Source organism: Canis aureus, chromosome 19 (assembly GCF_053574225.1).
Source record: "Canis aureus isolate CA01 chromosome 19, VMU_Caureus_v.1.0, whole genome shotgun sequence".
NCBI classification, from domain to species: Eukaryota; Metazoa; Chordata; class Mammalia; order Carnivora; family Canidae; genus Canis; species Canis aureus.
In genome coordinates, this window is record NC_135629.1 from 38746269 (window position 1) to 38760949 (window position 14681).

Sequence of the window (14681 nt, forward strand, 5' to 3'; positions counted from 1 at the left end):
TTGATGAAAAGTGGATTGTTTCTGGACAGTCACTGCTTAGGTCTTTATGGCTGGAGCCTCCCTGGGGGGCTGTCATGCAGGGATGATTCTTAGGATGAGGTCTCCCTAGAACGTGTTTTCCCACCTCTGTAGAGCTAGAGAGGCTGCTCCAGGCTGGTGGGGCCGGTGGGTGAGGCAGGAGAATGAGTAGGGAAAGGTAATAGGTCCTGGTGTCTAGTACATCCTCATCCCCCAAGCTGAGTCCTCTTCTGGAGTAAATGGTTCCAGATGTTTCCACCCTAGCTAGGAGGCCTTTGATATTTCTGCCATTTATAGTGGAGCAGGGCTTTTGATGCCTTTCCTCTGTGGGGAGATTCCCTCCTGGGGTAGACTCGCCTAGGTGGGAGGTCCTGGTGTAGTGTCCGCATCCTGACTCTGCCACCCTGCTGGTGCCGGGAAGCCCTGGGCCCTGAGCTCGCCCTCCCGTGACCCACCCTCCTGCCCTGACTGCTCCTCTGCCAGCTTTGTCTCAGGTGGGGTGGGGTGGCGTTCATTCCAGTACCGGCTGCCAAGGGCTGCAGAAACAAGAATAGAGCACCCTTCTCCAGCTCAGGGAGGGAGATGTGCCAGGAGCAGCATTTGAAGAGGTCCAGAGGGAGATGGGGCATGGGGAGGTAGACACAGGGCAGGCTGCCTCTCAGCTGTCTTGCCTTGGGGCTGAGAGGTCGAGGATGGCGGGGCTCCCCTGGGGAGAATCTCACAGGGTTTGGGCCCAGCTCCCACCCCACTTCACTGCCAGTGTGAACCAGCAATCTGGAGAGAATAGCTGGCCCCTCGGGAGCGCCAGGGCGCTAGCTCTTTGCCTGTAGATTCATGACCTACAGTGCTGGCAGGAGAATGCTGAGCCAGACTGGGCTCCCACCTCCCTGGACATGACTCACTCTTCTTAGGAGGGGGAAGGATTCACTTTTTATCATTCACCCAGTTGTGTAATCACAGTGACTGTATTCTGATGGTTAAAAAAAAAATCTGGAAGTATGCAGAGTAAAAATTAGAAGTGTGCGTATTCCTATCCTCCCCAGAGGATGCTGTAGAAGGTCTCTATCTGGAGCTCTGTCCACTCTGTGCGTGTGTGTGCGCACGCGCATGCTCTTCCACTTGTGGAATTAATTACTTTACTAATTTTAAGTAAATAAATTAATTAAATATATTATTAATAACCACTCTGTGTTATTAATGTTCTTTCTGCTACTGCTTGTGGCTGGTGCTTGTTCAGTTCCTGAGGGGGTCAGCTGGGGCTGTGTTCTTTTGCTTTCCATGCCCAGATCTTGGTAAACACTGAGGATGCTGACCTCCCTCCCACCACAGCCTGGAGTATGGGAAGTGTGTTGGGCTGTGAGGCTCTGTGGAGACCCCGTGAGCCCTCTGTAGGTTGGCTCCTGGAGTTCTAGTACTTGGAGAGTATTCACACATAAATATTGGGTTATGTAAAGCCCAGGCTGTCTCCCCTGTGTGCTTGGGAACATGTACCCACACTCCCCAGGCATATTGGCACATCAGCTGGGCTGGTGTCTGAGGGGCTCACTGTCCCCCTGTGGGCTCTGCTGAAGGCTGGCTTGTGGTGGATGTGTTTACTGGCTTAGCAATGGTTCTTGCAGCTAGGATGAGGGGTTGGTTTTAGAATTTGTCTTTCTGTTTGTAGCACTTCTGACTTGGCGAGCCATGGTTATCTCATGGAGTCCTGGAGTCCTCCACCCAGCCTGTGGTAGGGGGGATGAAGGCACCAAGGTCTTCTTTAGCAGCTGCTTTAAGAAGCTGCGATGTAGCTTGTCCTCATATTATCCCTATGTAGCCTGCCTGGGTCCACCTCACCCATTCACCAACCACTTTCTGAACCCTGCACAGTGTCAGGACTGAGCCATGAGGAGAAGACCCAACATGGCCCCATGTGCCTGATAGCACATTGTCTTGTGGGGATCCTGGCCATGAATCAAATAGATACACATAAACATTATACACTGTGGTGAATAATGCACCCACCGGAGACTCATGGTGCTTCAGGAGGACAGTTCGAGGGGGTGGCCTCAGTGAGGTCAGGAGGCTTCCCTGAGGAGGTGACCGAGTGGTGAGGTTCAGGGTCAGGGGAAGAAGTCTCCCAGGTCCATGCAGAATAGCTGGGCTGCTGACAGGGTAGAGGTGGCTGGATCTTGCAGAGTAAGGGACACCAGGATGTACGGTGGGGCTTAGGCCAGGCCACTGGGGAAAAGAAAGTCACGGCTGAGGTTGAGCTGTTGAGAGGGTAAAGTGGTGGGATCTGGAAGCTCTGTTGTGACACCTGTGGGCTCCCTCTGTACAGAGGCCTCATAAGCAAGATTCCTCCCTATAGCGCCCCTAAGAGCAGGAGAAGCTGGCACAAAGAGTTAGGATGCTTGTTCAAGGTCCTCAGGTGAGGGAGAGTAGGGAGGCTGGGATTGGAACCCAGGCCTGACTGGCTCCTGAAAGTGTCTTACCGTCTGCCCGCCTGCCCCACTCACAGACTCTCATGGGCAGGGGCATTGTACCGGCACCTTAGGGATTGTCTTCCATCTGGTTTCCCCTAAGTAGCAGTATGACAGACAGATTGTGCGTTATGTTTGAGTACTCCATTCTGCTCCAGCTTGATTGCTCCGTGTGGTGGGAGAGGTAGAGGAATCGCCTGATCCCTCTGGCCTTGTCACATGGGCTCCCGCCTGCCTTTGTCTCCTGCTGCCTGTCCTCAGCTCTGGATGAATCTGTTCCTGTACTTTGGTTGTGGGGCTCCCCGTAGCTCATTGGAGCTATGGCCATCCTGGCCCAGCCTTGTGCTGAGCTTCAGTTGGCCCTAATTGCCCGTCTTCAGGCTTCAGCTGCATCCCCAGGCCTCCCAGCCAATGTCTGACTGATGTCCCTCCCCTAGTGCACAGCGCAGCAGTGAATGCCCTCTCCTTCCACCCATCTGGAAACTACCTGCTCACGGCCTCCAGCGACTCGACCCTGAAGATCCTGGACCTCATGGAGGGCCGGCTGCTCTACACGCTCCATGGGCATCAGGTGAGGGCATCAGCCTGGTGCTGTGTGGTGTGGAGGGAGGAGAAGGTGCTGTCTGGAGGCCTCTACAGGGCTGGGGTTCAGCTGAGACGGCCCTTCCTTTGGAGCCTGCTGGAGACGGTTTCTGTGGTCCCCTCACAGCCTGGGCAATGGAGTGAGATGCAGAAACAGTTTTGTCCCTCCCAAGACCTATGACCTCTAACAGAGTGCTGGGTCTGGTACAGAAGCTGAGAAGGGAGTGTGGGTGTTAACTTGGGGTGGGGTGGGAGGGGACGCATGGGAACGTGGTTGGCACACTTCTCCTAGGGGTCTCTTGGTCCAGCAGTTGAGGAGAACCCTGGAACCCATGCCTTGAATTGGGGTCCCTTGGGGGTTTTGCAGACATCAGTGCCTTTAGAGCTAGAAACTGCAGGTGCTAAGGGGGACATCTTCCTGTGTGTGTGTGTGTGTTTGCAAATTCCTGGAATTGAATCAAGGGAGTAGAGGCCTTCTCTCCGATTTTTGCCAATGCAGCTGGTGGCCTGGATTCCCTGGGTGGGCGGTGACCAGGCACCAGCCCCTATGGGCAGGCCATAGTGAGGTGAGCTGCTCGCAGCGCTCCCTAGGAGCTGGCCTGGGTGCTGGCCTCTCCTACCCACCCCACCCCCCATCAGGAAGTGTGCCTAAGTAGAGCAGTCATTGGAAGGTCTCTTGTCGGGACATCATTGTCACAGCCAAGTGGGGCAGAGGGTGCAGAGACCAGAGCTTCCAGTTCATCCCCTTCTCCACCTGCGAGCGGGAGGGTGGCAGGGTGGAGTGGGGATGGACTCTTGAGGGCTGAGTGAGGCGCTGCAGTGCTCATGAATCTTGGGCTGGCAGCAAGGTGTGAGGTGTCTAGCTAGGGCTCTGGATTCCACTGCCATCTGAGTTGGGCCCATAGGGGTCATTGGTCATGGCTTGGGTGGGAGCATGGGCCTTTTCTTCTGCCTTCTTGGGACCTCTGCCCATGGTGATTGCTTGCCCTCCATGTCATGAGTCTGGAGTGCAGGACCTGTGGTCTCCTCCATACAGCAGCTAGTACATCTAGGTGTAACATTTGGCCTCTGGGCTGGGTGATTGCTGCTCTTGTTGCAGACTGTTGGGGAGCCACTTTTGTTAGTCCTTTTGGCATGTTCATTGTTCAGATTCACGTGTAACCAGTTTGGGATCTTATAACCAGGAGAGCATTTGAAAACTACATGAATGGTGCTATTTCCCCTGCTCCCCACAGAAAGAATAAGTGATATCCAGAAATATTATGCGAATAGATGCATGCCAAATGATCACCCAGGGTTTTGTGTGTGTGTGTGTGTGTTCTTTAAACTGCTGACTCACCTCTTAGCCTGATAACCCTTCATTATGGTGTATAAAATGCCCGTCCAAGTTCGGACCCAGCATCGAGCGCATAAAGGAAACCTGTTGACATTGTTCTCCTGGAGATGTGAGACAGGAACCAAGTGAAACACGCATAGCTGCTTTTCTGCCATTGAACCTGAAAGTGTGGGAACGAAGCTGAGGGACAGCTGGCAGTTCGTCCAGCCCCATGCAGCATGCAGATGTGTCGTCCTCGTGGGCTTCCCGCTTGTGAGGTCCATTCCCTGGCCCATCTATCCAGGAAGGTGCTCACTTGGGCTTTCTGGTGACCCGAGCACTCGTGTCCTGTTCCAGGAGGTGTTTAAGTGCCCCATCAGGCCCAGGTGCCCAAGCCACTTCCTGAAGTGTGTGACTGAGCAGCCCTAGGGCTCTGGAGTGGATCGTTGGTGCCCAGAGGTTCTGTCCCACACACAAGGATGGCTGACTTGAAAGTACTTTTGATCCTGGTGCAACTGAGACCCAGGGAGTGCTGTGGAATGGTAGGGGTCCCACGCAGCTTAGGGTGGCAGAGCTGGGACAGGTATTCAAGCCTCTGCAGTTTCCACCCTACTTGCTGGTCTTGATGGACGGTTTTTGAGATGTTGAGTTGTGATTACACTCTTGGTTTTAGATCACTGGTCTGTGTAGGAGGCTAGAAGGCCTTGTGGCTGCCTGTGTTCTCCCCTTGCTGCTACATGACTTCATTCTGGTCCAGCAGGAGGGAACCCTGTGAAACTTCAGTCTGGACTTGGAGGCCCTCTCTGGGACAGTCCCCAGGCAGGAGAGGGAAGAGCTGTAGGAGGGAAGGCTACTGAGTTTTTCTGCCAAGTGGAGCACACCCCCACATGCTTCTAGTTCCATACCTGTGAGAAGGGACAGTGCAGGCTCAGGGACAGGCCAGCCACAGGGAGCTAATGCTGGGGTGAGACAGTCCTTGGCCAGGAGGGGGCTTTCAGTGTGTGCTAGGGAGTCTCTCTGTCCCACATAAGGAAGGGCCTGAGCCAACCCCTCTGTAGGAACAGTGATGGGAGGTCAGGGTGAGAAGAAGGGTCAGGGGAGGCAGTGTTGTTGGGCCGAGACTCTTATCTGGGTTGAGGCTAGAAATCTCATATGCTATTTAGTGGCTATTTAGTGGTCTCCTAAAGGCACAGGGGCACCAGGATGGAGGCATTTGCCAAGTGCCAAAGCTAAGATCAAGATCACCCAATGTAGTTCGAGTCTCCTGTATTGTGTTGAGAGCAGCTTATCAGCCCAGGAATCTGACCATAGCAGCAGTTTGGTGGTTCTCTAGCATGTGATTGGACAAACAGAAGCCACGGTTTCTGAACATAACCCAAGCAAATATGGACACCTGTGCCAAGGCAGGTGGTGGTGGGACAGGCTGAGGAGCCTGTTGGGGCTGAGAGGTAGGGTAGCCCTCTACCTCCAGCCGATCTGCCCACCCCAGGTGGAAAGTGGACAGAGTAGGGAGGGCACTGCCAGCCTGGATGTGGCACATTGCCCTCCTTCCTTTGCCTTCACCCCTGGGAACACCAGAACAGTTTCTCTCTCAGTGACTTGAGCTGGTAAAGAGCCTGTACCAGGCACCTTTGCCAGCTTCTTTGACTGAGGCCAAGTGCCAGGATGCATTGAGTTGGGGGAGGGTTCATACAGCCTTGTCTGGTAGGTGATGGTGCCTAGCTCTTTAAGGAGACACCCAAATATTTCCAGGAACAGAGAGCTTGTTCCCACTTATTTCTGGTTTGGAAAAGCCACGGGTACTCTCCCACCTAGTTCAGCCAAAAAATCTAAGCTTTAGGAGGCTGCATTCTGGAAGAAGGGCCTTAGATGTCAAGGTCAGGCCATCCCAACTTTGCCTCTTACCCTGGATATTGGGCAGGACCTTAACTTTGCTGAAGATTTTCTCATTTGTGAGAACTCCTATATCTGCCTTATAAACGGAGAGCATGTGTCTGCATTCCCCAGCACCAGGCATGGTAGGTCCTCACATGTGTTGGTCCTTTCCCACTTCAGCTCTTGGGAAAGATCCCTGCTGCTCTAGATTAGAGCTCTTGAAAAGGCCATTGAAGGTCAGCTAGGTGGTTCAGTTGGTTAAGCATCTGCCTTTGGCTCAGGTCATTGTCTCATGGTCCTGGGATCGAGTCCCTCCACAGCAGGGAGTCCATTTCTCTCTCTGTCCCTCCCGGCTGCCTCTCTCTTTCTCACTCTCTGTCTGAAATAAATAAAATATTTTAAAATAAAAAGTAAACAAAAGACCATTGAACATTTCTGTTAAGGGCATGGTCTTGGCACCCTGGGTGGGCAGTCAGTCTTTGGTAAGGTCTCTAATTGTTCTACCCCCTTTGATGGGCACAGGGCTATAGTCATCAGCCCCTCCCTGTTCTGGGCTAGGGAGTGCCTGTTTCCCTTCCTTCCGTCACCCACGGAGTCTTTCAAGGGTTTATCTAGCTTTTTGTTTTGTTCAGGCTTGTCCTCATCTCCCCCAGAGCATCCTCTTGCTTTGGTTTCTCTTTAACCATACAGCTTGGGAAATCTGTCCCTGCCGTGACTCTGCCTGAATGCATTTGTCCCCACCAATTGCTCTGAGTAGGTGTGGCTGCTGCCTCAGTCTCCAGGCCTGTTTTCAGTGCCCTTGACTAGTCCTGCCCATTGGCCATCTTTTCTAGGGCCTGGTTCCTGGAGGACTTGCCAGATATCTTGGCAGTGGGCTAGCACGGGTACCATTGCCCTCTCTGAGGCTCTGGAAGGTCTTGCTCTGCGGATCAGCCACAGTGACAGTTAAGCAGAAGGAAAAGGAGTCCTTCCTTCTTGCAGGATCCAGTATAGACTTAGCGGTGTCAGGGTATACAGGGACCTCATCCTCTCCCACCCCTCACTTTGCAGCAGGGAAGAACAAGAGAAGGAAGAGCTTTCCTATCAAGTACAGCTGTTGTTTGAAGCCTTGTGCCCTGAGTGAGGCCACCATAGCTCTGTGTGGCAAGTGTGGGGGCAGTGTGCTCAAAATAAAGATTTATTTTTCTGTATTTTCTGAAACATAATCTTGAGCCATGCTCATTTGGTTTAAGTCCCCAGAGCTATTTGGGAGAGGATGGTGGGCGGGATGTGGGTGGGAGTTAAATCTGGTGTTTATGGCTATGCAGTTGGTGTTCGTGTTGCTGTGGAGTGACTGAGCTGCACGGGGGCCACCGGGCATGTGGTTCCTTCCATACACCCTGCCTGGCTCATGGTGAAGGTGAGCAGCCATCAAGGGCCTAGAACCCCAGCCAGGGCTGCTGTTTGTACCTCTTTGTTTTTTCCAGTGCTCTGCGGCCCTTGTATAGTCATTTCATTTTGGAGAATCACATTTATGCCTGGGAGGCTCAGACCTTGCTTGGGTGGTTAAGCACCTCCTGGGAGAGGTGAGAGGACATCAAGAGGGAGAATATCTCATTTACTCCAATCAGTAAACCAATAAGTCAGCCTGGCCTTCTGTCCCCTGCCAGCAGCTCAGGGTTGAGGGTTGGGAGCAGGTGTCCTTGGCCAAGGTCAGGAGAGAGCCTCAGCATTCCTGGACACCAGCTCCTCCCAGAGGCTACTCTTTGTCCATGGGGTCACTACTCAGACATAAGAGCCAGCCATGGTGAGCGGGTGTAGGAGCCTCCCCAGTGTGGGGGTTTGTGGGAGAAGCAGCTTAGGGACATCAGAGACCACTGCTCCATAGCAGGGGCCTCTCAGGCCTCCATATCTTTTTTGGATGGTCATTCTTCTACCTCTGACTCAAGGCATGTGGGTGATATTCCCTATTTGCTTGCTGGAAGCCAGTGAAAAACATTTCAAAAGTCTGTGAGGTGGTGGTGGATGAGGTACCTGGCTGGGTCTTGGCCAGTATAGCTGTTGTGGGCACAGTGGTCAAAGTTTCAGTGTGTAGGGGCCTCAGGGAGTCAGGTGGAAAGGGGTAAGGAGAGCACAGGGGTCTGGACAAGTTGCAGGGGCTATGAAGGGAGAGTCACCAGTAGCTATGGAATCTGAACACCATGGGTTTCTCACCCCCCCCCCCCTTTTTTAAACTTTCTTGATTGGTGCTTTGCCATGCAAAAACGAAGAAAGCAGACTGTGGGTCCCTTGATCTGGAGGTTGTCAAGGCAGAGACATTATGTGATGAAGTGACTGGGTATGGGTCCAGCCTAGCTCGAGGGCTATGTGTGGCTGGATCATGAGGGAGAGCAGGGTGGGAGGCCAGGCTGCATCCCGTGCTTGTGCTGATCACACAGAATCGTCTTACCAAAGACTGGCCAGATCTGGAGAGGGAGAGAAGGATCCAGTTGAACTTGTGAGATGTTCATGCCAGAAGATGTGACCTAGAGCCAGATGGGGACCAGATGTCAGGCAGGTGGGCACCTCTGGCAATCAGACTACACTGCTGCAGTCTCAGCCAAGAGCTTATAGTTACACTCAGGAGTCACTGCAAAGGCCCCTGCGTCTTGCCTGGGAGAAGAAACTTGATGACATCCCTACCCCAAGCCAGTGAACTAATGCATTGAGAGTGACTAATTAACTGAAAAGAATAAGCCACCTTGAAGGCAGTACATCTGAAAGAACGTGGATCCCATGTGATTGTTGTCAGTGATAATAGGGAACCTCCCCGGCTCCCCTGCCCCACCCCAAAGCCCCAGTGGTTTGGAAGCTAGAATGCACTCCTAAATAACTGCTGGTCTAGGACTCCTGGGTGGCTCAGTGGTTGAGTGTCTGCCTTTAGCTCAGGTTGTGATCCTGGAGTCCTGGGATCGAGTCCCACATCGGGCCCCCTGCAGGGAGCCTGCTTCTCCCTCTGTGTCTGTGCTTCTCTCTGTGTCTTTCAATAAATAAATAAAATCTTAAAAAACAAAAACAAAAACTGCTGAGCTAAAGAGAATGGCAATGGAAACTAAACGTCTGGAGGTGGCTGCCAGCGAGACTATCACATGTTGGAGACTTTGGGGATGTGTCTAAAGTAGTAATCTGAGGCAAATGTATAGACTTAAATGAGTTTATTTAAAACTAAAAAAGATGGGAAATAACTGAATTGAGAGCTGAATGCCAGAAGTTGCAGAAAGATCATGAAACAAGATGAGGCCCTTTGGAGCTTGCAGTGAGGAGCAGTGAACAGGCCAGTGGGACTGGAGCACCAGTGAGGTCGGTGGGGGCCGGGGCTGTATGAGCCCTGAAGGGGTGTCAGTGGTGTAGAAGCCTAGTCTGTGTTCTATTCCCTGCTGGCTGTGGCCCGTGGCAGAACTGCTTTCATGGGCCACAGACGGACAGACGAGCCTTTTTGGAAGGTTGCTCTATCGGGAAACATAAAGGTACCTGGTACAGGAGCCGAGCAGCCCTCTGGGTAAATGGACACTACTGGGGAGGACTGTGGGCCTTTGCTGCCTTACTGCTTGTGTGTTGTTGGTGCCATCCTCAGGGTTTCTGGGCATTTGGACTCTAGGGATGGCTCTAGCACCTGCTTTCTGGTTCCAGTCCCCCATCGGGCTATGGGCTGCCCCAGCTGCCTTCTTCAGGAGCACTGCCACAGCTTGGCCTCCAGTATCTTGTCCCCAGTTTGCATCTGGTGGTTGAGTGACAGCAGGAAAGGAGACTGATGAGTATTTGTTTGGTTCTGTAGTTGCTGTGACTTCTTGGAGACCAGCTATTCCTCAATGAGCTCTGGGCAGGCAGCGAGCCTGGCTCTTTTGGTGCTCCATGTCCTGATTTCTTTCTCTTTTCCCTCTTCCCTTGTTTTTTCCTCAAAATGAAAATAGTATTGTTTTAATATGAACATAGCAATGCCATATACTCATTGCTTAAGAATTCAGTTTGGGAAATTACAAGATTCCCAAGAATCAAGTAAAAGTCATCTGAAATTTCCTCCCCCCACCAACCCATAAGTTCTGTTCACCTTGTTAACCATTGGGGGTTGTCCACCTGGGAGAGTATCCAAGGGATGCTCCACCTGTCCCCTCTCCCCCTGCACTCAGCCCTGCGCTTGCAGCCTATGATGCCTTGCACCTGGCATTTTGCACTGATATCATTGACGTCCTTCCCAGTCATAAGGATGGATCTCCTTTGTCCTGTTGGGTGGCCCTGTGGGACTCCCGGCCTCCCTGATCCCCATCTGTGAGAAAAGGCAGGGAGAGGCACAGGGGGAGGAGGCTTTGTCTCTGATTTCTCAGGCCTTGGTCTCCCCTTGGGAACATGTCACCCGTAGGAGGGGTAAGCATGCATACCATTCTCTGAAGATTAAGTGGGTTAGTGCAGGTTAAGTATTAACTGGCCTTGTCCTTACTTTCTTCCTCACCAAGTGACACGCACACATTGGAGGGATGCGTCTTGTTTCTCCTCTGCCCAGGCACCTTTGATGATCCCCTACCCAGCCTCCTTCCTGCCCTGGTTCTGGCCTCTTGTGTAACCTGAAGTCCCTGACTGTGCCCTTCTGCTCATTCACTCTTCCTTGGGGCCACATGAGCTTCTCTGGTTGGCTGTGGGGTGGTGTGGGGGAGGAGCATGGTCTGGGCCAGGGGGACTGAGTTCTGGAGCCAGTGCTGGGCCTGGGATAAGTCAACGCACCTCTCTGACCTCCAGCTTGCCCTTGGGAGATGAGGACACGGGACAGTGATGTCAACCCAGCAGGGCTGTCAGTGTGCGCTGTCCTCAGCTTCCTCTTCTCTGGCCACCCATGACCCTGTGGCCTAGCCTTTGTGCCATCAGTGGCACTTGGGAGCAGAGGCCTCAGCAGTGGCACTCACAGCTGAGCTCCGCCCCTGCTGGAGGTTGAGTAGGCCCTCAGCCCTCTGTCCTGCAGCTGCTCTCACTCATGAGATTCTAGTTTTCTTCCTGGGTGTTTAGAATCTAGAGTGATCTTTGGTGTTTGTTCTTTTTCGTTTGTTCTGATAGGGTCCAGCCACCACTGTTGCCTTTTCAAGAACGGGGGAGTATTTTGCTTCTGGAGGTTCTGATGAACAAGTGAGTAACGAATGGTCTGAGGAATGTTGGCTGATACTTACCAGAAGAGAACAGGAGGCCAAGATGTCTTCAGGATGGGCCAGGTTTCACTGGCTTCCTTGGTGGCTTTCAGCAACTATGAAGGCTAGAACTTGGGGTGAGGTGCTCAGACCCAGGGTGCTCGTCTCCCCAGGACAAGTGTCCTATGGGAGCTGATCTCGTGGTACCCTCTTAAAACCCTTACTGCTTAAACCAGCATGGGTTGCCTGGAGCCTGAGCTCTCGTTGCCATGAAAAAGTTAATATGAAGATTTTTAGTGCTTCTTTTTCCTGATTATAAATGAGTAATTAGATAGTTAGTGGATACAGACTATAGCCTGGCAACTCAGGCAGTGTGGCAAATGCTTCATAACCTCATTTAATCCCCACAGCAGCTCTGGGGCCAGGCCCTCTGGTCTCTCCACTCTATAGACAAGACGACTGAGTCTCAGCAGATGACAGAGCTGAGGCTGCCCTGGAGACCCCACTGTGCCCTCTGCTGCCCTTTGCTTCCTGCTCCACTTGTGAGCTCTTTGATGGGTCAGGTTTTCAAACCACTGGGCTGCAGGGAGAAAACATGCGTGAGAAGGTCCCGGCCCATTTTGTTACCCTTTGTGCTGAGGCTTTCTGCCTGTCAGCCCTGGTGCCTCCTGCCCAGAATGTTCATACTCTTGATGCTGGGCCTCACATTTCTTGACTGGTCAGCCCAGAAAAGCCCCATTGGCCTACTGAGCCCCAGCCCCTGCCCCATGAACCAATTTTGGTTGATTTTCTGCCAGGAAAGCAGAATGTGGTTGGAGGCTCTTTTGGTACAACCTAGATAAGAGATGGTGGGCACCTTCCCAGCCCAGCACTGGTTCCTATGCTAACAACAAGGGAGGAGGAAGGCCCCAGGGACCATTGAGCTGGCCCCGAGTGTGGAGGCCTGGCTTGTTGCTTAAACAAGAGAAAGTAGTAAAGTCACACTATAAGTAGTCAGAAATGCACATGGTACAAAAGGCACCAGGTAGAAAGCAGGGCTTCTGCCCGCTCTGGCCCCTCCTCAGGCGGCCACTGCGAGCAGCTCTCCGGCTGTTTTCCTCAGGTCTGCTCTGAGAGCCTTTCTGGAGGGACCTGTGAATCTTCACGTTTATACTACTGTTCCACTCCCAGGAATTTATTCAGCAATGAGACGAGTGCAGTTACACGGGGCTCCACAAACAAGGGGCGCATGCTAATTCTGTTTGTAAATGGGAGGAGGAAGGAAGGCCTTAGTACCCATCAGGCAGGGAGCAGTAGACACTGGGCTGCTCTGGGAATGGTGAGCAGCCTCCCAAAGACCCAGGCTCGTGGCTGTGTCACAGCCAGGAAAGCATCCCAGGCACGTTGAGCTTTCATCTTATGTGGATCCGGGGCTTTTTCTGTGGCCTCAGTTGAGCACTGGCCATACTCCATAGTTCCTGTCATACTGATCATGACCCTGGCAGAGGGCAGCCATCCAGGGCTGACAGCCTCCAGCAGGAGCACTGTTGCACCCCAGCAGGGCTGTTTGCCAGTCTTTGGCCCGGGGAACTTCAGAACGTGAGGATCCTTCAGGTGGATCGTGAAATAATAGCTGGTTTGCCCATGGCTCCCTGGGTACCGGTGTCTGTGCCAAGATGTCTCCTGCAAGCCTCACGGCAGCCTTGTGAGATTGGAAAGTGGATCATCCCCTTTTCACAGATGAGGAACTTGAGGTGCAGAGGTCCCAGCCCACGAGTCCCTTACCTGGACCCACACAGTAAGAGGTGAATCCAGGACTTTAACCACCTTGGTCTGCTGTAACAGGCCAGGCCATTACCCCTGGAAACTTCTATTTTACTGGGGAGAGAGACAATAGATGAGGAAGAGAGACAAAGAAATTAAATAACTACTGAGTCTGATGCTATGAAAGAAATCAATAGAGGGCTATGATAATAATTAGTAGGAGACCAGGGAAGGGCTCTCAGAGAAGAGATGCTGTTGAAATGGATGTTTTAGCTTGGGGAGCCAGCTACACTTATGCTGGGACACTCCCGGAAGGGACCAGCAAGTACAAAGCATGCAGCGACTCCATCCTGATGGCTCATCCCAATCTTCTTGAGGCCTGTTTCAAGAGCCTGGGAGGTGGGCAGGTCCCAGAGTTGAGCTGGGGTGTCAGGTGGGGACTGTCCTGCAATTGGCCCAGAACTTTGGGGGATCACCTCTGGGTTCATTTTTTTTTCATGAAGTAGGACTGATGTGATGTCTGTGTGCTTGTTGCTCTTGACAGGTGATGGTTTGGAAGAGTAACTTTGATGTTGTGGACTATAGGGAAGTCATAAAAGTGCACAGGCCTCCAGCCCCACTGGCCACCTCCGGGAATCTGGTAAGTGGTTCATCAGGCAAGTCCTGAGTCCTGAAACTCTGGTGGGTCATGGTGAACAGCAAATAATACTTTGGCACTTGTGGTACTTTGTTTCAAATCTAGAATGTACAAACAAGATGTGAAGACTGCTGGGTGAGTAGGCCATGTGCTGTTTGGTGGGGGTAGTGTTTCCATGGCACACGCGGCTGTTGGTTGAGGAAAGGGAGGACCTGTCCCATGCTGAGCCTTGGGCCACAGGACCCAGTGGAGGGTTCCTAGAGGGCGTGGGGCCTGAGCCACAGCTGGGACGGATGGGAAAGGTCCAGCCCTGTTGCTCTCACTTCCTTTTTTTTTTTAAACCATGGAAAGGAAGTTCCTCAACCACAAACCATTTTTAGTACCTTTGTCGGTAAAAGGGCATTTAGTGTTCCTGAATTAAAATAGTTAACAATATTTTTTAGGGAAAATTTGATAACTGCTATGATTAAATAAAGTTACATTCTGCTTCAGCTGAAATAAGCTTTAAAGCCACGGATGTGGAGCTATGGGGGTTTTAAGCCCCAGTAGCCGCAGGCTGTTTAAATTTCTCCCTCCTGGACCCTAGAGGCAGTGTAGCCTCTCCCACCCACGGAAACTGGCCTGAACAACAGGAAGCGGCTTACCCAAGGCCCCATGCAAGTCAAGGCTGGCCCAGAATAGAACCAGGAAGCCTCTGAGTCCATCCTGGGCTTTCTTTGGCTCCAGCAGAGGGATCCCCCACCCAGCCTGAGACACAACACCCACCCACATGCACACGCGCACACACACCCATCCTGTGTGTTGGGGCTACCTCTAGGAACATGCCGCATTGAGATTTAAAGCTTTCTCCCAAGGGTTGCCTTTGCCGGAAGCTTTTGTTCTCCCTCCACGTTTGCTGATGAGTACCTGATTCCCAGCTTTTG

General features: G+C 52.4%; 1 protein-coding gene and 1 long non-coding RNA gene across 13 annotated transcripts in view; one reads left to right on the forward strand and one right to left on the reverse strand.

Moving 5' to 3' along the window:
• Positions 1–14681, forward strand: part of POC1A (POC1 centriolar protein A) — a 67372-nt gene that overhangs the window by 11829 nt on the left and 40862 nt on the right. For 8 of the 12 annotated variants that reach the window (XR_013357869.1, XM_077858682.1, XM_077858675.1 and 5 more), the window contains 4 exons: positions 2915–3048; positions 11311–11379; positions 13666–13761; positions 13864–13893. Coding sequence is in view for 11 of the 12 variants with exons in the window: in XM_077858682.1 (XP_077714808.1) it covers positions 2915–3048; positions 11311–11379; positions 13666–13761; positions 13864–13893 (329 nt within the window). In the remaining variant the exon portion in view is untranslated. The remainder of the gene's footprint in view (positions 1–2914; positions 3049–11310; positions 11380–13665; positions 13762–13863; positions 13894–14681) is intronic. The other 4 variants (XM_077858683.1, XM_077858678.1, XM_077858685.1 and 1 more) reach the window with 1 other exon arrangement.
• LOC144289964 (uncharacterized) lies at positions 9449–11132 on the reverse strand. The gene is made up of 3 exons (XR_013357870.1): positions 10984–11132; positions 10316–10531; positions 9449–10162 (listed from the first exon to the last, which is right to left on the reverse strand). It is a non-coding gene; the product is annotated as an uncharacterized LOC144289964 (long non-coding RNA).